This window comes from Rhincodon typus, chromosome 10 (assembly GCF_021869965.1).
Source record: "Rhincodon typus isolate 14 chromosome 10, sRhiTyp1.1, whole genome shotgun sequence".
Taxonomy (NCBI): Eukaryota; Metazoa; Chordata; class Chondrichthyes; order Orectolobiformes; family Rhincodontidae; genus Rhincodon; species Rhincodon typus.
Window position 1 is genome coordinate 3,279,887 of NC_063341.1, and position 22,055 is coordinate 3,301,941.

The 22,055-nt window shown below is 42.1% G+C and overlaps 1 protein-coding gene across 1 annotated transcript in view; it reads right to left on the bottom strand.

Annotated features, from left to right (window-relative positions):
* Window positions 1-4,366: 4,366 nt before the first annotated feature.
* The window catches only part of stx6 (syntaxin 6), a 32,266-nt gene continuing 14,577 nt past the window's right edge, over window positions 4,367-22,055 (bottom strand). The window contains exons 6-8 of the mRNA XM_020517686.2: window positions 21,569-21,675; window positions 18,793-18,887; window positions 4,367-7,610 (exon numbers count right to left, since the gene is read on the bottom strand). Coding sequence (XP_020373275.1) covers window positions 7,534-7,610; window positions 18,793-18,887; window positions 21,569-21,675 — 279 coding nt within the window. The 3' untranslated portion in view covers window positions 4,367-7,533. The remainder of the gene's footprint in view (window positions 7,611-18,792; window positions 18,888-21,568; window positions 21,676-22,055) is intronic.

Genomic DNA, 22,055 nt, shown 5'->3' on the forward strand with positions numbered 1-22,055 from the left:
TAAGCTGCAGAGCTGGGCTGAGAGGTGGCAAATGGAGTTTAATGCGGAAGAGTGTGAGGTGATTCACTTTGGAAGGAGTAACAGGAATACAGAGTACTGGGCTAATGGTAAGATTCTTGGTAGTGTGGATGAGCAGAAAGATCTCGGTGTCCATGTGCATAGATCACTGAAAGTTGCCACCCAGGTTGATAGCGTTGTTAAGAAGGCATACAGTATGTTAGGTTTTATTGGTAGAGGGATCGAGTTTCGGAGCCATGAGGTCATGTTGCAGCTGTACAAAACTCTGGTGCGGCCGCACTTGGAGTATTGCGTACAGTTCTGGTCACCGCATTATAGGAAGAATGTGGAAGCATTGGAAAGGGTGCAGAGGAGATTTACCAGGATGTTGCCTGGTATGGAGGGAAGGTCTTATGAGGAAAGGCTGAGGGTTTTGAGGCTCTTTTCGTTAGAGAGAAGAAGGTTAAGAGGTGACTTGATAGAGACATACAAGATGATCAGCGGATTAGATAGGGTGGACAGTGGGAGCCTTTTTCCTTGGATGGTGATGGCTAGCACGAGGGGACATAGCTTTAAATTGAGGGGTGATAGATATAAGACAGATGTCAGAGGTAGGTTCTTTACTCAGAGAGTAGTAAGGGCGTGGAATGCCCTGCCTGCAAAAATAGTAGACTCGCCAATTTTAAGGGCATTTAAATGGTCATTGGATAAACATATGGATGATAATGGAATAGTTTAGGTTAGATGGGCTTCAGATTGGTTTCACAGGTCGGCGCAACATCGAGGGCCGAAGGGCCTGTACTGCGCTGTAATGTTCTATGTTCTATATGTTCTATGTAATGTGTACATGAACTCTACAAACTATATATACAAGCTACTAGCACAGTTCCTGTGAAACAGTAAGATATGTCCCAAAGCCCTTGATAGAGGTTAATCAGAGAAAAATTACGCTGAACCAAAGACGAGGAGATTAAGAGAGATGGATGACCATAGCTTGGCCAAAGAAAGAGGAGTATTGGGTTAGCAGAAGACAACAGAGGCCATGTAGCCTTTCACATGGACTTTGACCACACTTGGCTGCCTCAAATTGTTTGGCATTTAGGTTAACTTGTGTGCATCAAAATCTGAACCCCCCCAGACTCTCATGGTGACATGGAAGCAGTGTCAGCTCTCACAGAGTCATAGAGTTACACAACATGGAAATAGTCCAACCAGTCCATGCTGAACATAGTCCCAAACTAAACTAGTCCCACCTGCCAGCTCCTGGCCCATATTCCTCCAAACCCTTCCTATTCACGTACACACTTAAGTGTATTTTAAACGTTATAACTGTGCCCACATCCACCATTTCCTCAAGAAGTTTCTCCACACACAAACCACCCTCTACGTAAAAAAATGTGCCCCTCATGTCTTTTTTAAATCTCTCTCCTCTCACCTTAAAAATACGCCCCCTAGTCTTGAAATTCCCTAGGGAAAAGTCACCTACCATTCACCTTAACTATAGCCATGATTTTATAAACCTCTATAAGGTCGTCTCTCAACCTCCTATGCTCTAAAGATAGAAGTCGCAGCCTTTCTTTATAACTCAAACCTTCCATACCTGGCAACATCCTGGTAAATCTCTTCAAGCTTAATATTTTCCCTCCCGTGAGTAATGTGTGAGCTTCCCAGTGATGGGGTATTGCTGGGAGAGGGGTTAAGTGCTCCTTGCCTCCTTTGCCCAGCTCTCCTGAAGTCACCAGCTTCTATCCTGCTGCCCAATTTCTAACTCGCACCAAGTCTGTGCAGCTGTCACCTCTGTCAACACTAGTCTGTATTAACAAACAGGTCAGAGGTTTAAATGTTTGGCTGAAAGTGTGTAAAGGACAGCCAATATGAATCCTGCTCGATGCAGACTGACGGTAAGCGAGTGAATTCAATGTGGTGAATTTGGCAGCACATGGGACTAGTGGATTGTTTGTGAGTTTATGAAGTTTAAACATGAATCACTGACCTTGACAACTATTGTGAGATCTTTAAAGCTTCTTCTGGGGCTCCTTGGCTTTATAGCGCTGCTATTAACTGCGGTGGTTAGCTCTTCCCGTAGCCTTTTCGGTAGCTCTCCGGGACAGCTTCTGACCTACTGTGGCGTTACTCTTCTTGCCCACCTTCTGCACCCAGGAACCTGGGGGGCATGGTCTCTGGCCTCTTCCTCTCAAACATAAGGCTGGAGCACAAGCGCATTGCTTCTTCAGAGGCTAGCACAGATAGGATGGGCTGAATGACCTTCATCTGTTTACTCCCCGTTCTGAGATTCATAAGAATGTACGAAATAGGAGTAGGCCATTTGGCCCATTGAACATGCTTCACCCTCAATAAGTTCATAGTTGATCTTCTATCTCAGTGCCATTCTTTTGCACAATTCCCCTGTAATCCTTGATGAAATAACATCTAGACATCTTCCAATTTTCAACTTGAACCTGCTGAGTGATTGAGCTTCCAGTCTTCTAGGATAAAGAATTACACCTCAAACCCACTCCATCCCATGGCCACGTCAGAAGTCACAAGACACCAGGTTATAGTTCAACAGGTTTATTTGAAAACACAAGCTTTTGGAGCGCTATTCCTTTGTCAGACTTTGCCTGATGAAGGAGCAGCGCTCCAAAAGCTTGTGATTTCAAATAATACCCATTAGGCTATAACGTGGTGTCTTGTGACTTCTGACTTTGTCCACCCCGGTCCAATACCGGCACTGCACAGGGAGAGAAATCACGAGCGCTGGTGCAGTTCCTGCTTTTGGGTTCCTTGTATCCACTCCGTCTCCACTTCTAATCCTTAAGTGCTGCTGTTGAGACTTTTCTCAATGCGCTTTGGGTCCTACAGAATACAGTCGTGCATCACTCCTTTATGAAGTGATGTTAGCTTCTATGGGATGCGTCACCGTTGGCAAGGCCTGCATTTTTTGGGCATACCTAGTTATTCTTCAACCAAGTGGCTTGATGGACCACATTGATGTAACATTTAGGTGAGGATGGCAGATTTCCCTCTCCGAAGGACATCAGATATTCATAGTGACAATACCTGCTGTACTTGAGTTGATCATCAGTACGTTCAGACCCTGCAGAAGTAGAATTAGAAGAATTCAACAGTAACTTCAATTATTAACTCTCAAACTTAACGCCACAAAACAAGAAAAGCACTAATTTCCGAGATATTGCAATTTTTCATTGTTATAAGATAGTTTTATTTTAGATTTCTTTTGGAAGTTTTAACTAGCATAGAAGGGAGAGGAAGTCAATGTTATGGATTTGTATTTTCAGATGGCATTTGATAAAGTGGTGCATAAGATGTTGTTTCACAAGATTAGGGATCCCAGGCCTGGGGATAATATGGTGAATCAAGAATTGGTTAATAGACCGAAATCAGAAAGTACAAATAAATCCCTGAATCTATTTTCAGATTGGTTAGACATTGCGAGGCTCAATACTTGGACCTCAGGCAGCTGTTGAGCGTCTATTTCCCCAACAGTTGTGAACACCACCCGTAAGTGGTACCAAGAGCAGGGAGGGGTCAAGCGGCCCATTGAATTGTGTCAGAGTGACAGCAGGGAGCAGTCTCCAAGATGGTACTACCAGGGATGTTCTAGGATTCAGGAAGGTGGGGGCAGGTAGACAGGACTAGGATGCTGTGGGGGTGCAGAACTAACCCTTCAAACATCAAGCCTTCGTTGGCCAAGCTCTCTCCAGTCGCTGCTTTGACCTTCCTGGATGTGGGTGCTGGGCCCAGCTCCTCATCCAAGGAGGCAGCATTACCCAGCTGAGCCTCCTCGCCCTGGGTGCAGGTGGCTAGGCAGCAGGCTGAGCGTATGGTGGAAGAGGAAGGTTCACCTTCCTTCACCCACACCCCACTCCTCGTGCAGAAACCTCACCTCAGTCCTGTTCCTGGTGCAAGCCCTTGACCCCACACTGTCCCTGTTCTTGGTGCAGGTCTTGCCCCTTTTATGCAATAAGTGTACACAAAGAGGGACCCGATCACATGAAGTCATTGCGAATGAGGGACCTGTCCCGTGGAGTAATGTGAATGCGGGGTTCTGCCATATATAATAATCAGGATTAGAAACAGCGTAATGCTCCTGTCAAAATTAACTATTGCTGTAGAGTACTCCATGACTGAGACCTTTTCCTAATTCCCACATTGCTGAAATCACACTTGCGGATGCATTGCGTGAGGTGTATTTCTCAGAGGTTTTGACAGCCTGCAAAACGGTGGCTTTCATTGTTTGGAAACTTGAACCCGGGGTACACTATAGTAGCGTATCACAGCAGGTTACCACCGCAGTCCCTCAATCCTTAGAGCCTTCTTTCCAAGTAAACATTCAGGAGTCAAAGGAGAGGGGTTAACTATACATCATTTATTTACACACCAGATTGCAAAAGAGAAATCAGAAGACACAAAGATAACTTGCAATTCCCCTCGAGAACATCCCCAAGCATTTTAACAGCCAATTAAGTACTTCTGAAATGTAGTCATTTTTGCAATCAAGGAAACATGGCAGCCAAATTGTGCACAGCAAGATCCCACAGCCAACAATGCGATAACAAGCCTACAACATTCTTTTTAAAAAAAAAACTGACGTTGGATGAGGGATAAACATTGTCCAGGTCAGCCCTGCTCTTCAAAACGATGGTGAGATGTTTTATGTTCTCTGGAGACACCAGAGAGGACCTCAGCCAGAAGACAGCAGCCTGACAGTGCAGCACAGCACTGGGAACGTGAATCTAAATTACATGCACAATTACAGTTACAAACCCATGATTTTCAGACTCAGGAGAGACTGCTTACGTACAGTGCCACTCTCGGCATCTACACAGTGTCGGAGGCCATGACCCTCCACCACCCTACTAAATAACTCGGGAGGTACATCTGCAATGTGGCCTGCAGTGGTGAAAGAAATTGGTCACTGTTCCTTTACTGCTCCCCTGGCAAGTCCAGGGCAGCACGTGTCACTCTTCAATGCTTAGTTGCGTGAAGCTATCAGCAGGCAGCTTCTTCTCAAGGGCCCTCTAACAGGTCTGTCTGAACGATGGGAACATCACATTCAACATGGGTTTTGGACCACATTAAAATACTGCTGGATAATTTAACTTTTACAGTGATTGTAACAGCCCTGACAACAGTTTTATTTTAAATTACACCCAAATACGTCAGCTAACATTGCATTACAAAAACAAAGATACTATTTTAAAAAAGTAGATTTGTCCAATGAACCAGTTTCAATTTTAAATGTTGGCTGAGCAAGGTTTTCTTGAACCATCCTTCCGATGACTTTAATCATTTCAAGCGCCTCAATTAGATCATCCCTTAATTGCTTTGAAGCTAATTATCACTAACAAATTCATGTTCCAATATGATCCCAGCTCTCCCCAAAAACCTTCCATCACCACCATTCTTGCCTGGAGATACTAAGTACAGTTCCAGACACCTAACCCATGTCTATTCACCCAGTGTCAGAAAGCATTCATATGAGCAGTGTTTCAATTCAAGCCTTGTTCTGCTCGCATCCAAAGTCCACACAGACGCAGTGCAGTAGGTCACTTACTGGTGACTAGGAATTGGAGATCTGGTTTACATCCTGTCCCTTCCTCCAAAATCAAGGGGCGCAGAAGCTAACCTCAAAGCACCACACCCCCTCTACTGCTACACAGAGATAAGCACTGAGCAGGGACTGAACCTGGGAATATTCATACCCTGCAGGATTCATGTTGTCGGAGCAAGGCTGGCAGTGAGGAATTTCAATGCAAACTGCAAGTGACAGAATGGGCAAGTGGAAGGTCTACAGGCACAAATTGGCCCCAATTAAGGAACGCAAGGGTTTTTTGAGTGGCGTGCACTGGCAGTCTAATTGATTTAGCTGTTATTTCTCCACAGAGATGAACAAAAGATAGCAGAAAGTAGTGTCTCATTACAGTCAGTGCAAAATACAGGTACAAAACGCAGGCGACATAGGCACAAACTTCACTACAATCTAATCACAAGGACATTTTAAGTATGCCAACTGTAGTGTGAAGTTGTGTACACATTGTAAAGGTTCACTCAAAAATGTTCTGCAATACCATTTTTAATCTGAAGGCCTGGAGAGAAGCTGATTTTAAAGGCAAACACCAAATTGGACTTGCAGTCTAGAGGAAGTTTGGGGGCAATGGGAGAACAAAGATAATAAACATTGATGGAGACTGGTGAGCAGTTGGCATGTGCAGTCTAAAACTCTGCCCAAGTTATTATTCTAGGTGCACTCCCACCCTTGCAAACAATGTTACTTGACCCTTGCACCTCATATCTATGTTTTTCCAAAAATGTGTTGCGCTAATTGTTGCAATGATGTTATCTAACTGGGGGAAGGGTAGTTTTTAATCTCTTCATTCATGTCAGTGTCACTGGCAAGGCCAGCATTTGGTGCTCTGGCATTTCAGAGAGTTGTTAAGAATAAACCAAATTACTGTGGTCTGGAGTCACATGTAGGCCAGACCAAGTAACGATGGCAGATATATTCTTTCCCTAAAGGGCATTTGGTTCTCTGATTTGTTTTAGAAAAGTCAACAATGGTTCTCATGGTTATTACTACTTAGACTAGTTTTCAATTGCAGATTTATTAACTGAAGTTACATTACACATGATGCTGTGATGGGATTTGAACCGATGTCCTCAGAACATCAGTCTGGTCTTCTGTATTAATGACATCAGTAGCAGACCACTGACTACCTCAAAAGGGTGTGGTGCTGGGCGTGCACGCATATTTGACCAAGATTAGTTTGTGTTAATGTCGCCAAACAAAGTTGCCCTCCAAATGTGACAGGCCTGCAAGATGTACAGGAGTTTGGGCTAAGAGTGTGGTGGATTCCTACATGTCAGTTGTGGTCAGGGATTGGAGTTGGTTTGTGCAGTTTTCCCCCCCAGTGCTAGCTCATTACCCAATCCACCAAATCCTCATGAGAACAATGGGTCAGTCAAGGGCAGAAGTGTGAAATGGTTGCTAGCTTTATCAGCCATGCAGTCAGAAACAGGCAAACACTCACTGCTGATTACATCTAGTCAAACATGAACGGGCTGTATCACAGGGGTCAAACACACAGCCTTCACAGGCTACCAGTGAGCTAAAATGGCAAACTGCCTATTTCATTTGCTTAAGGCACTAAGAGATGTTGATCCAAAACATACAAATATTACATAGTTTTTCAAAAAAAGGTAAAACAGTAATTTGGAGAAGTACCTCACAATGGATCTCCTACCCCCAGAGTTGTGTGAGAGATAGAGGGGGAGGTGAGGAAGAGACCTGTTTTATCATTTCGGCATTTTTGTAAATGAATGACTGGAATAAAACAATAATTCTGCACTTGGTAAATTCGATAGTCAGATTTAGGACGACACATTTGCTGGAGAAACACTTCACAACCAGGCTGACCCGTGGAAAGCACGCACCACAAAATACAGAGCTGTTCTCTTGTTTAGCCTTTTGCGCCTGCTCTTCCATTCTCCCTCTCCAATGCAAACAGTTCAGGTTTAGATGGTGAACAATAATATCAGCACCACGATCAAGACGATAAGTAGAATGACAATTCCACACCACTGACGCCGATCTGAGGAAGGAAATAAGACACTATTTTTAAAATCTCATTAACTTCCTTAAATATCATTTTACATGCCTTCAAATTAAAAGGGAGCCGGAGCAGTTTTTGACTGGGCCAAAACATCACATCATACATTAAATATAGTCTTTAAACTTGGTTCATAACATCTCCTGAACTGGTTTCAATCAGCAGAGGGCAATATTTCAGTGTATGCTTTCTGTGTTGGCCCTCATACTTTAAGGAAACTTCTTTGGAGATTACATGAATTGGAAGGAGGAAATATGTTCATTTGTGATGCGGAGATAGCAAGAACTGCAGATGCTGGAGTCAGAGTCAATACAACGTGGATGAAGGATGTAAACCCGAAACGTCGACTCTCCTGTTCCTCTGATGCTGCCTGACCTGCTGTGTTCCTCCAGCTCCACACTGTATTGACTTTATTTGTGATGCCTTAGCCATGGGCTGGTGGATGCAAAAGATGTTTCAGCACTATCTTAAAGAAAAGCAGGAGAGTCCTCCCTCATGTCCTGTACACAAGTCATCTCTTAACCAACATCTATAATGATATGGTCACTAGCACATTTGTTTGTGGAACCTTGCTATGCATAAATTGGGCACCACATTTACTATCTTAGCCAAAGTGATTGGAGTGACTATCCAGAGATGGTGAAAGAAATTTCATAAAGTCCCTCTCATACCGACAGTCCATCCTCTCCCCCTTCACTCACCTCTGACCCTACCCATTCATGTGATCCCAATCAACACCTATAGCATCACAATGCAAGTACAAACACAGACCGGAGCCTCACTATAGCATTTACACGAGAGGTACAAACACAAACTTGATCCTCCATGCAGTGTTTACAGCAAGCAATGACATGACCCTCACTATAGCATTTCTAGAGTGAGTACAAATAGAGACTAGAACCTTGACTCTCCTATGTTGGAATATAAACAGGGACTGGATTGCGTTGACACTGCATATACAAACACAGACTAGAATGTTGTGAAGGCCTCTGTAATATTTTTGAGGACTGGAGTTTCGCAGGATCATGAAAAAAAAAGATTAAATTTCATGTCTGTGGAGATCTGGATTGTCTTGTGAAATAAACAAACAGTTAGTAACAGGGAACTTTGGACTCTGGAATATTTATTTTTAAACAAGGCATTTCTTGGAAGTTGCAGCATTTCAGTTAATTGCTGGAGGCCACCTGCTGTGGTTTTGAGATTGCTGGAGGGCTACTTTTTGTTTGAACACTGTTTTGGAGGGCGTTCTGGAGGGCCCGTGACATCAACTCTCATCTCTTCGCAGATGCTGCTGGACTTGCTGAAATCCTCCAGCAATTTCTGATTTTGCATGTTTCAGATCTCCAGTTGTTTTATTTTTGTATTAATGCGTTTAACTCCTTGATTCAGTAATTGCGGAATACTAGTGTCTTCTACAGTGAAGACTGATCCAAAGTATTTATTCAACTCCTCTACTGTGTCCTGGCACACCATCATTATTTTCTGAGCATCATTCTCTGTGAAACCTATGCTCACTTGGGCCTTGCTCTTTTTGATATGTTTAAAAAGAACCTTAAAATTAACTGGGTAAAATATTTATGTTGTGAACTGTGGCATATCGGGACTAGAGGGACACTGAGCACTCCTTCCATCTCCATTGTAACATTAAAAAGGTGGCTCAGCTGAACAGTCCACATCTTGTCCTTTTTGCCTTCAAGAACAATTATCCCACCCCCACCAAACAGAATCACTGCAGAGAAATCAGTTTTATTATTTCCTTTACCTAGTGCCTGTGTGTGTGTTGTGTTATTTAAAAAGTACAGAATTATACTTGCTATTCTAAACTGTGTACAAATTAGCTTCACATCTTAGCCAAATAAGTCTTGCTTTCACAATAAATCAGTCAGCCTGTTGTCTAAAGAAATTTGATTGATGGTTTTTTTTTATTCTAAGCCTAACAAAATGAGTATGCACAACTAGGTAAAAAATTAACTTTATGTTGTGACCCTTGGAACAGCCGGCTTGAAATTACTAACAGTGATACTAGGCATTTGTCTGTCTATTTGCCCCAATTTTTATTTGCTTCCTTGGGAGGTGCAGATTCCTTCTTGGGGAATATTTCTACTGATGTAGCAGTGCTTCACCACCCTCCCCTGTTCCCAGAGATAAGAACTCCTGATGGATTAAGAGGCCCACAGATGCCAAGGACCCAACCCTGCTTTACAGAAACCACTATTTTCCACACAGGGACCCCACGATTTGCTGACAACAGACAATGCGATCATGTTAGTTGTGCAGACAGAGCAACATTTTTTGCTTGTACGATGCAAAGTTAGAGCCTTCCAGCAGACTGCCAGTGATCAGGAATAGAAACTCAAGACAAACAGGCAACCAACATGATATTACTGCACTGTAGATTGGTTTTTTAGAAACCACTTCTTTTCAAGCAAAAAACCCCCAAAGAAAGAAGGGTTCAATAACCTAAACCTTGATCACTTCTTTAACAATTGTACTAAATCTTGTGTTTATATTTTTACTTGAATATTTTGCAGTTACACCACTGCTTGATACAAGTTTCTCAGACAGACTTAACTATGAGTCATAGATCCGTCCAAACACAAACCACATAAGCCTGGTGTCACTTCCTGGAAAAGTTTCCCCTTCACATTTCCTGTCCCATTCCACAGCTTCCTGCCGGCTGTGGTTCAGTTCTCTGAATCAAAACCACTACCATATTAGGGGATTTCCAACCAGCTGTCTACGTAATCCTGCTATCCAAGCAGACATCATGTAGCAACTCTATGCTATCAAAAGACTGAGCCAGATGTGATGAAAACAAAAACCACATTAATGTGAAACATTTGACAATCAGATTCTCACAGCAAATAAGCAAACCAGTTTCCTTTTTCCATTCAGTGAAACTAAATACAACTGTCTGTTGACATAACTGGATAACAAATAATGTATAGATTACGGATTTAAGCAATAGTTTTAATTAGAGGGCTCTGTGATTTCTTTTCCGTAATAACCAACTGGATTTTTTTTTCCTACTCCATTTCATTTCCTTCCTCTCCTGAGGGCCTCAAGACCAATGATGCCAGCAGTCATCCTTTATCCTACTGAACATACAGAATAGGAGCAAAAGTAGGCCATTCAGCCCCTCAAGAGTGCTCCATCTTTCAATAAATTTATTACTGGCTCAAATTCCACTCTCCCATGTACCACTAAATTTTGATTCCCTTGCCTAACAAGAATCTATTTACCTTTGCCTTAAAAATACTCAATGACTGCAAGGTGCCTCCACCACCTCCTGACATGGACAGTTCCAAAGTCTCTCAACGCACAACAAACAAATGTCTCTGCATCTCTCTCCGAAAAGGGCTAACCTCATATTGAAAAACAACGCCCCTTATTACTGGACTCAGCAACAGAGGGAACACCATTTCCATGTCTACCTGCTCAAGAACATTCAGAATCTTATACACTTCAATGAAGTCATCCCTCACTTGAACTCCAGCAGAAACCAGCCCTACCTGTCCAATCTCTCCTCATAAGACAACACACCCATTCCAGGTATCAATCTGGTAAACCACCTCTGAACCCCAAAGCATTTACATCTGAAATGAGGACTGAAATGGTAATTATGTTGCTCCCACTGTGCTCAGCATGTTAAACTGTTCTAACAAATCTCAAAGGATTCAGAAACAAGCATTCAACTTTTGATTAGGCACTAGATTCATACAGCATGTAAACGGACCCATCGGTCCAACTTATCCATGCCGACCAGATATCCTCAACTGATCGAGTCCCATTTGCTAGCATTTGGCCCATATTCCTCTGAACCCTTCTGATTAATGTACCCATCCAGATGCCCTCTAAATGTTGTAATTGTACCAGCCTTCACCACTTCCTCTGGCAGCTCATTCCATACACACACCACCCTCTGCATGAAAAAAAATTGCCCCTTACATTCCTTTTAAATCTTTCCCCGCTCACTTTAAACCTTTGACCTCTAGTTTTGGACTCCCCTACCCTGGGGAAGAGACCTTGGCTATTCACCCTACCACTAATTTGATACTACTTCAGATTGCAAAAATGTCATACCTTCACCACTGCTCCCACTTCTTCCTACAGTTGGTCTAGTAATAATGGCTCTGCTGTTGCCATTTACACTTCCATAGACCCATTGTTATTTTTTGGTTTTACTTGTCCTATTGCCATTTTCACACACTTTAAGACCATTGCTTTCGTCATTTAATTATGCTGTGGAGGTGCCAGTGTTGGACTGGGGTGGACAAGGTCAGAAGTCACACGACACCAGGTTATAGTCCAACAGGTTTATTTGAACACACAACCTTTTGGAGCATGGCCCCTTTGTCAGGTGAATTGAGAAAGAAGCACCCAGAGCACAGAATTTATAAATAAAAGATCAAAGGGTCACTGATGAGGATGTATTAAACAAACCTAAGATGCTGCTAAATTTTTAATCAATTAGAAGAAATTATTTGATGAAAATGTATATGTAAATCCCTGAATTTCTTTCAAGTCGCTGCCCTGAGAGAACTAAAGAAGAGATGACATTTTAGGTCAGACAATGCATGTTAGGTATGAGGTCTTATTTATAATCTGTTTGTTTTAGTTTGGAGTCAGACTGGTTTTATTTCTAAAGTAGGAATTTATAAAAAGTCACATTGACTGTCTATACATTTGTGTGCCTTTTGAACAAAATGGGATGAATCTGCAGATACAAATTCACCCCATAGATTTATATGTGCTTGTGCACACGTGAGCGCAGGGGTGCGGGAGAGGGAGCAAGCGAGCAAGGGAGGGAGGGCATGTATTTGTGCACAAGAGTGTATGGTGTGAGTGAAAAGTGTGATGGGGTCACCTGTAGTGTGACATGAACCCAAAATCCCCATTCAGGCTGTCCTCACAGGTACCAAACTTGCCTATCAGCTTCTGCTTGGCAACTCTGCGTGGTTGTGAAGTCCGCCTTGGAGGATATTTACCCAAAGATCCGAGGCCGAATGTCCTTGACCGCTGAAGTGTTCTCTCCCAGTGGGGGAACCTTTCTGTTCGGCGATTGTTGCACAGTGGCCATTCATCTGTTGTCGTAGCATCTGCATGGTTTTGCCAATGTACCATGCCCTGGGGCATCCTTGCCTGCAGCATACGAGACAGGTAACATTGGCAGAGTCACATGAGTATCTGCCATGCACGTGGTGGGTGGTGTTCCCACATGCGATAGTAGTGTCCATGTCGAAGATCTGGCATGTCTTGCAAAAGTGGCCATGACAGGATTGTATAGTGTATAAAACTATTACTTCTCTCAGGGCAGTGACTTGAAAGAAATTCAGGGATTTACATACATAATTAAAACCTTTAACTGATTAAAAATTTGACAGCATCTTAGTTTTGTTTAATACATCCTCATCAGTTGTGTGAGCCTTTGAGCTTTTACTTATAAATTCTGTGTTCTGTGTGCTTCTTTCTCACTTCACCTGATGAAGGGGCTATGCTCCAAAAGCTTGTTTTCAAATAAACCTGTTGGACTATGACCTGGTATTATGTGATTTGTGACCTTGCCATTTAATTATTCCTTCCACGAACTCTGTATTAGACTTTCCCCTTCTTTTCAGGCAATTTTTTCACTTATATGCTGTCAAATCTGTAACTTCTTACATTTCTGATAAAAAAGGTCATCCACTGAAATGATTCTTTCTCCACTGATGTTAGCTGAACCGTGCAGCCTGTCTAAATTTCTCGGTTTTTATTTCAATACAATTCTGGCCTACTTCAAGCAGGGTTCTGAATGTTTCCAAATCGATTTATTTTCCTAGGGCAGAGCCACAAAAATATCCTTTCATACAGCATACAGTCTCCAGTTGGCACCATTGTGCCTTTTGTTGAATAAAAACCGAAAGAACTGCGGATTCTGTAAATCAGGAACAAAACAGAAGTTGCTGGAAAAGAAGTTTGAGGAAGGTCACTAGACCCAAAACATTAACTGACTTTTTTCTTCACAGATACTGCCAGACCTGCTGAGCTTTTCCAGCAACTTGTCTTTCTGCCTTTTATTGAATTGTATCAACAGCAAAATTGGAAACAGTACTTGTGGTCTCTTTGTAAAACAGCTGAGGCGCCAGCAATGATCCTTACATCATTTCACTAACCAGAATCTGCCCATTTGAAACAGCCCAGCTTCTCCTTACTCCTTCTACTAAGCAATCCTTCATGCTAATAAACTATCTCACACTCCATTAGCCCATATCTTGCACATTAAACCTTGTATGGCCTGTTGCAAATTCAAATATACTACATCTACTGGGTCCCCTTCATCTATCCTACTGGTTACATCCTCAAAAAAAATTACCAAAAATTTTGCACTTCTAAATCCATGTTGACTTTGTACGATCATACATATCCAACAACGCTGCCTTTTGGTCCTCGGAGACAGTTGGATTCTAGTCCCTCAATTTTGTCTGCTGATATTAATTTAGTTCCTCATTGTCAGCTGTGGCTCAGTTGGTAACACACACACCTCTAAGTTACAAGATTCCAGATTCAAGATCCAAGAGTGGAATGCAAAAATTAAAGCTGACACTCGAGTGCAGTGTTAAAGGGATGTGGCACTGTTGGAGGTGCTGCTTTCAAATGAGACATTAAACCAAGCTTCTATCTATCTGCTCACAAGGATACAACAGATCTATTGCACTATGTTGAAGGCAAGCAAACATTGGTACAGACTAATACTTACCCTTAAATCAATATAAAAACAGATTATTTGGTCATCGTCATAGTGTGTAAGTTTGCTATATGCATACTGGCTGCTGTGTTTTCTACACTGCAACAATCCCTATACTTTTCACCCCTTGGTTACCCTTTCTCTGATACGTAATTTGTATCCTCTAATGTAAAGAAACACAATACAACTGTTTAGCATTTCTGCCATTTCCTCACTCCCCGTAATAATTGCTCCCAATTCGTTGAAGGACCAATGTCTACTTTAGTTGCTCTCCTTGGTTTTTAATACTCTTATAACAGTTCTTGCAAGCTCTTGCTGAGCTTTCATTTTTTAATCAATATATTTTGTTGAAAATTTTGGTTAATTTAAATGTTGCATATTTGTACCACCATATATCTGAACCAATTTAACCAATCAAGTTTAGCCAGCTGTCATTCATAATTATGAAAGTGGCTTTATGAATCTTATTTTGGAATAGAGTATGTCAATCTTAAATTTAATATGGAATCCAATGAACTCAACTGTAGCATAATCACATTTTCTTCGGAAGACCATTGACAATGAGATTAAAACTTAAATTTGCCTCATCACATAATATTAAGATCTAAATAAGCTTTACTTCTGATTGTTTCTGTGGCAGTTTCCTGGAACTTTCTGCAAATTCAGCTTTCACTAACTTAAGGGTTAAGATGATTAGACAAGTTATGATTATCATGTTACCTATCTTACAGGTTCAATTTTGCTTAATATTCTGCCCAATGGTATAACTATCAGCACGGACATGAGCTTAGTACCTCTGCATGATGAATTTTGTATGATTTTTCAATGTTAAAGGCTCCACAAACCACTCTAAGATTCTGGACCCTTATTCCTAATATCCACCCATGTTAATTCTGCTTCCTGATCTGCAGAGCCCCCACTATCCTTCCTCCTCACTATTTGAGATGGAGGTTCTGCTTACTAATTTGGAACATAGCTCTCAAACCCCATCTGTAGATCCTTATTCATATTTAGCAATAGCATTTGATTCCTTCTACCTTTCCTACTCAGGTTATTCTTCACTCGTAATATTCCGATCCCTAGCACAGGACTGGCAACACAGCTTTTTGAACTTCCAGACTCAATGGCTGAGCATAGCGCCTATTTTGGACTATGCTTGTCTTTAGCATTTCTTTCTCCTTTAACCTCACCTCAACAAATGGCCGCTTGCAAGATGGTACCATTATCAGTCTGCTCATCCATCTTGCAGTCCTTACTCTCATCCACACAGGAAGCAACAACTTGGTACCTCCTAAATAACAGCAAGGGCATCACAGGTCCTTGGAACTGACAGGCACAAAATCACATCTCCTGCCCTGACCGTCAAAAAACTAAAGCTTTACTTAAAAGGAAGGGGTGTGACTACCTCCCAGAAAGAAAAAAAAAATACAGGCAACTGTCCCCCTCACTAATACAGTCATCAGCTCAGGCTCCAGAGTCTGCTTTCCAGGGTGGAAACAGGCTCTTCAGCCCATCAAAAATCTCTCTACTCTAATTCTATTTTCTAGCACTTGGCCAGAGCCTTGTATGCTATGATCTTTTAAACACTCATCTGATAAGTTCTTGAATGAAATGGTTCCTACTTCTGCTGCTCTTTCAGGCACTGAATTCCACATACTCAACCCTCTGGGTGAAACATTACTTTGTAAATCCCTTCTAAACCTCTGCCTCTCATTTGAAATCTATGCTCTCTGGTAATTGACTCCTTTAAAGAGGGAGGTTTTTGCCTATTTCCAGTGTCAATGCCCCTCAATTTCAGAGATCCACCACCCCCACCCCACCTTTTGCCTTCTGTTCGAAGGGAAACAACCCCAGTTTATGTAGTCTGTCTTCATAGGTGAATCACTCACCAGAATGTTGTCTGAGCTGGAATCTCCCCTGCACCATCTCTAGTGCAATCACAACTCTCCAACAGTGCAGTCCAGCTGTGACCTCATTAACATCATAGACAGCTCATCATAACCCCTCTGCTCTTGTATCCAATGCTTTAACCAATAATGGCAAATATCCCATATGACTAAACACCTTATCTACTTGTCCTGCTGCCTTCAAGGATGTGGGGACAGGCACACCAAGGTCTCTGATCTTCTGTACTTCCTAGGGTCCTACCAATGTATAGTCCCTTGCTTTGATAGCAAACCCAAGATGTTTTTCAGGATTAAGTTCCATCTGCTACTCTCCTGTCCATCTGACCAGCTGGTCTATACATTCCTGTAGTCAAAAGCTCATCCCCTCACCGTTTACCACACCAAATATTGTTTTATCACTTGGTTCACAAATAACACCTGATTAGTGCCTAATTAACAAACGAACACTATAAACAACAAGGATCCAGCACCAAATCTCTGCCAGTTTTTGATCCTATTTGACAAATTGCCCTGAACTCAAGGGCTCTTACCTTCTTGACCAATCTCCCATACAAAGCGTTACCGAAGGTCCTGCATTACCCTCATCCACACATCTAGTTACCACCTCAAAAAATTCAGTCAAATTTGTTAGGCAGGATATCCCTCTTACAAAGTCATGCTGACTATCGTTGATTAATTCTTGACTCTCCAAGAGGAAAATAAATGCTGTCCTTCAAATCTTTCCAAATTTTCCCTACCTCTGATGCTAAACTGCCTGGCCGGCAGTTCACTGGTTTCTCTCTGCCATTCGTCTTGAATAATGGTATCACTTTAGCTGTCCTCCAGTCCTCTGGCACCTCTCATGTCCGGAGGGGATTGGAATTTTAAGGCTAAAGTCTCTGCAATCTGCTCCTTTGCCTCTCACAGCAGCCTGGGATGCATGTCATCTGAGCCCAGGGGATTTAATCTATTTAAAGCTTACTAAATCTGTTAATACCTCCTCCTTCTCACTGGCAACTGCTCAGGTTTGCTCAGAGATCCCCCACATACCTAGCCATCCCGTCTATACCAATGTTGTTCTTCTTGATAGTGAATACAGATACAAAGTAATCATTTGAAACCTCACCCATGTCCTCAGGATCTCCACAAGATTGCCACTTTGGTCCCTAACGAGCTTCTCTTTCCATGGTTATCCTCTTGCTTCCAATATACATAAAGAGCATTTCTGGATTATCTTTTATTTTACCTGCCAGTGCTTTCTCTCATTCCCTCTTGGCTCTTTTTTTAATTAGAGAAGAAAAGTAACCCTTTGCACTTTCCATTATCCTCTAGAGCTTATACTGCTTTCAGCCCTCCACCTACCATATGCTTCCTCCTTCTCTTTATCCAACTTTGCACATTCCTTGACATCTAGGATTCCTGGATACGTTTGCCCCACTGCCATTCACAACTTTACAGGAAGATGTTGGCTCTGCACACTCACCACATCCTTTTGAAATGTCTCCCACTGCTTAAAATGTGGGTTTTCCTGCACGTAGCTGAGACAAGTCCAATTTGGCCAGATGTTGTCTCAAAATCAGCCTTCCCCCAATTCAGACCCTACTTCCAGTCCAACTTTGTACTTTTTCATAATTATCTTAAATCTTAGTAACCAAATCTATCACCAACGTGCTCCTCTACTCCTCTGACAATTCTACCATTTGCCCAACTTTGTTCCTCAAAATTAGGTCCAGCACCTACCCTCTCTTGAAGGGCTTTCTACATGCTGGTTTAAAGCAGTTCTCCTGTACACATTAAGAATTCTGTCCCCTCCAAGCCTTTCACATTTTGCTTAACCAAGTTAATTTTGAGGAAGCTGAAATCCCCTATTTATTGTCACACTTCTGAGATCTGCCCACACAGGTACTCTCTCTTCCTGACTGGGAATAATAAACACTCAATGTGACTGATCCTTTCTGTTTTCAAGTTCAACCCTTAACGGCCTCAATTGGGGAACTTACTTTGATACCAATCCGCCTTATTGCAGTAACTGATTCCTTGATCGGTATTATAATACCACCACTTTTCTCACAATCCACTCTCCTGTTTGCCTGAAGATTCTATACACTGGAATATGGAGATGCCAATCCTGCCCAACCCTCAACCATGTCTCCACAATAGCAATATCATATCCCCATGTGTTAATCACACACACAACCCTTCCACCATCTGTTTACTTATTTAATAATTCAAATTATTGTTCAATTATTTCAGTTGTACAATTAGTTTGACTTGAATTCATTAGTAAGGAAATAGCTCACATATCCCAACCCTGGCTTAAAGCAGGAAAAAATATAAATCTGTAGTCATCTATACTGTTGTTCTATGTCGTAACATCTTGATCTTTTTTCCCCCATTTTATGTTTCAATTCCTGCCCAAGAGCAACCCTGGGTCTTCCAAAGGTCCAATCTCAGATCATAGTAGCAACCAACTTTCCAAAGTTATTTACTCATGTCCTGGGATCAATGTGTGAATTAAGTACTGTACTGATACAGTCAGCCCCCTGCAACTTACCACTGGTCATGTGGGACACCTTGGCCAGTTTCTTCATTACATTATCCAGCCGCGACTGGGTACTATCCAACTCATAAGAGAACTCATCAAGCATGCTGTGAGAGAACAGAAGGTACAGAGGGTGAAACATAACACCGAAATCCAAGCTCCAATTTCATCCTTTATGCGCCCTGCATTATTAATAGAACTTGTTCTTGACTGCATGTTATATTTCAAATCAGATCAGAAACGTAGGGCCACCTACTTAGACCCGCAGCAACATGCACTCAAATATTTTCTCACTCGATGCTTGAAAAGTGCAGCAGGGAATATAATGTTGAAATAGCTTTTTAAACAAGCTCAGTTAGTTAAGGTAACCAATTTAAGCTGGCTTATTATGAAATTTATTATGGTGTTGCCCATTGTCGGTTCTAGGGCACGAGACCCCAAGATACAGAAGCAGAATTAGGCCATTCAGTCCATCAAGTATGCTCTGTTATACAATCATGGCCCCATTCTCCTGGCCTCTGTGTGACTCCTGAATCCCTTACTAATCAAGAACCTATCCCTGTCTTAAATACACTCAATGACTTGGCCTCCACAACATTGTGCGAATGAGTTCCACAGATTAACCACCCCAGGCTGAAGAAATTCCTCATCGCAGTTCTCCCTTCACTGAGGCTATGCCCTCATGTCTTGGTCTCTCAGACTAGTGGAAACATCTTCTCCACGTCCACTCTATCCAGGCCACTCAGTATTCTTAGAATTTCAATCAGATCACTCCTCATCCTTCTAAACTCCAAGTACAGAACCAGAGTCCTCAACCGCTCCTCATATATGAACCTTTTATGTTGTGATCAGTCTTGTGAACCTCCTCTGGACCCCCTGCAATGCCAGCACATCCTTCCTTAGATTACAGGGTCCAAAACTGCTCGCAATATTCCAAATGCAGGTTGACCAGAGCCTTATACAGCCTCAGCAGTACATCTCTGCTCTAGTACTCTAGCCCTCCTGAAATGAATGCTAACATTGCATTTGCCTTCCTAACCACCAACTGAACCTGCATGTTAACCTTCAGAGAACACTGAACTACGACTCCCAAGACCCTTTGTGTTTAGATTTCGGAAGCCTTTCCCCTTTTAGAAAATAGTCTATGCCTCTATTCTATTAAATTGCACACCTTTACACATTGCATTCCATCTGCCACTTCTTTGCCCACTCTCCTAGTCCGCTCAAGTCCTTCTGCAGCCTTTCCACTTCCTCAACACTACCTGTCCCTTCACCTATCTTTGTGTCTTCTGCAAACTTAAAATTTTCTCACAGCTCAATTCTATTTGAACCATACAACACAGAAAGGGACCATTTGGCCAAATGCATTGATGCTGACCTTTTGGTCAAGATTTCCAATCAGTCCCATTCACTTGCTCTTTCCCATTAACCCTGAAAATTGTTTCCCCTAGAGTCAACACTACACTTGGGCTTTATGTTAAGTGGGTGGGTTTTGAATGTTAAGAGTTAAAATTGGACATTATGTTGCAGAAAATGGTCCCGATGCATGAGAAATTAGCCCCCTTTCTGCCATTTGCTGGTCTGCTAACTCTAAGCTATGAAATCTAACTTTCCTTTGTCAAATGGTTACCTAATCCCAGTTTTATACAAAGCTACCTTTTCACAATAACTTCTTGAAAGACCTCTACACAAGTCCCATGAGACTTAAATCCTTTCTATTTAATTCTACTTCAAATGCTACTGTTTGCTTTTCTCTTATGAACACGATTTTATACTAAATAACAAAGGATACTTCTCCCTTCTAAGATCTTCCCCTTCACTCCTCCAGACGTTCTAATATTTAGTTCCCAGTTCTGACCACTTACAGTTGTATTGTCACACTAGTTTTCAGATCATACCCTCCAAGGTGAATTTCTGCCCGAAATTCATTGAATTTGCTTTTCATATCCATGAACTTTCTATATTCAAGAACCACATTTGCAGGGAGGCGAACTGCAGTGTGACTCTCAAAGAAAATTTTTTATGAAGGCATTAAATTCAAATGTGACAATTACATAGTAACAAAAAGGTAACTAAAATCCTTTAAGTTATTGGGGAAGTGGTGGATAAAACATGAAGAGTAACTTTGAATTAAAATTAGATTAAAAATTCCAAACCAACACTCTATTTTTACATTACAGGCACTGAAGTACTATAAAAAAATGCTTATTTGGGCCACCCACCCTAAACTATCCTTCACCTCTGATATGTTGCTGAGGTATTTCTCATTTCCTTCTTCAAGTTTAATTGCTGTACAACTTTTAGTTTCCTATCTTCAGTGCTGAAAGCACAACGTCTGACTATTAGTCTATTCTCTTCCATTTTAATTGTTTTCAAACTGCTGTCTATACCACATTTTCTACCCAAGTCCTCTGACTCCCACTTACTAGTTAAACAGTTCCTGTGAACACTCAATGTTTCCTTTCAATGAGGTTACTAGATCCAGTCAGCTCAGGTGAAGCCCGTCCAAATACTGCAGTTCCTTCCTGACCACTGAAACAAAATCTCTTTCCAAACATGTCCAGTTTGACTGTTTCAATGTCAAAATTTGCAGGTGGCAAGGGCAATGATTCACAGATTTAGATTATGTAGCAACTGGATCTTCCCTGATCTATCCAATGTGCTTATCCAGCCCCTTCAGGTTTTCCTTATGCTGCCACATCAACACAACCCCTTCCCCTCAAGCTCAACATAAACCGCGCACACACCCTTGCAAAAGGCAAAAATGAATGGGTGGAGTGACACTCACACTGCTTGCTCATCCAGCTCGTTCCCAATCTTCTGTGACATGTTCTTCAAAACACCGATACTGCCTGATACCAGCTCCAGCTGATCATCCTGCTGCTCTGTGATCAGCTGTATGAAGACAGCAAAGATGAAAAAGATCACAAGATCCAGGAAACTGTTACCCACACCTCCGTCCTCCTACTAGTTCCAGCGCTAGCCTCACCCAGGTTGTCAGCAGACAGGCCCCATCTCCCACCTACCATGTATCATCAGCAGTTCCCTCTTCCTTGGCACATTGCACAGAGGCACTCCCCATGGGCCAAAACGAGTCAGATAGAGAGATCAGTCCTTACACAGCATTTCATCCATGTCCAGTCCTCAACACAAAATGCTGATCATAGTTTCAGGGGTAGTAGGAACTGCAGATGCTGGAGAATCTGAGATAACAAGGTGTAGAGCTGGATGAACACAGCAGGCCAAGCAGCAGAGGAGCAGGAAGGCTGACGTTT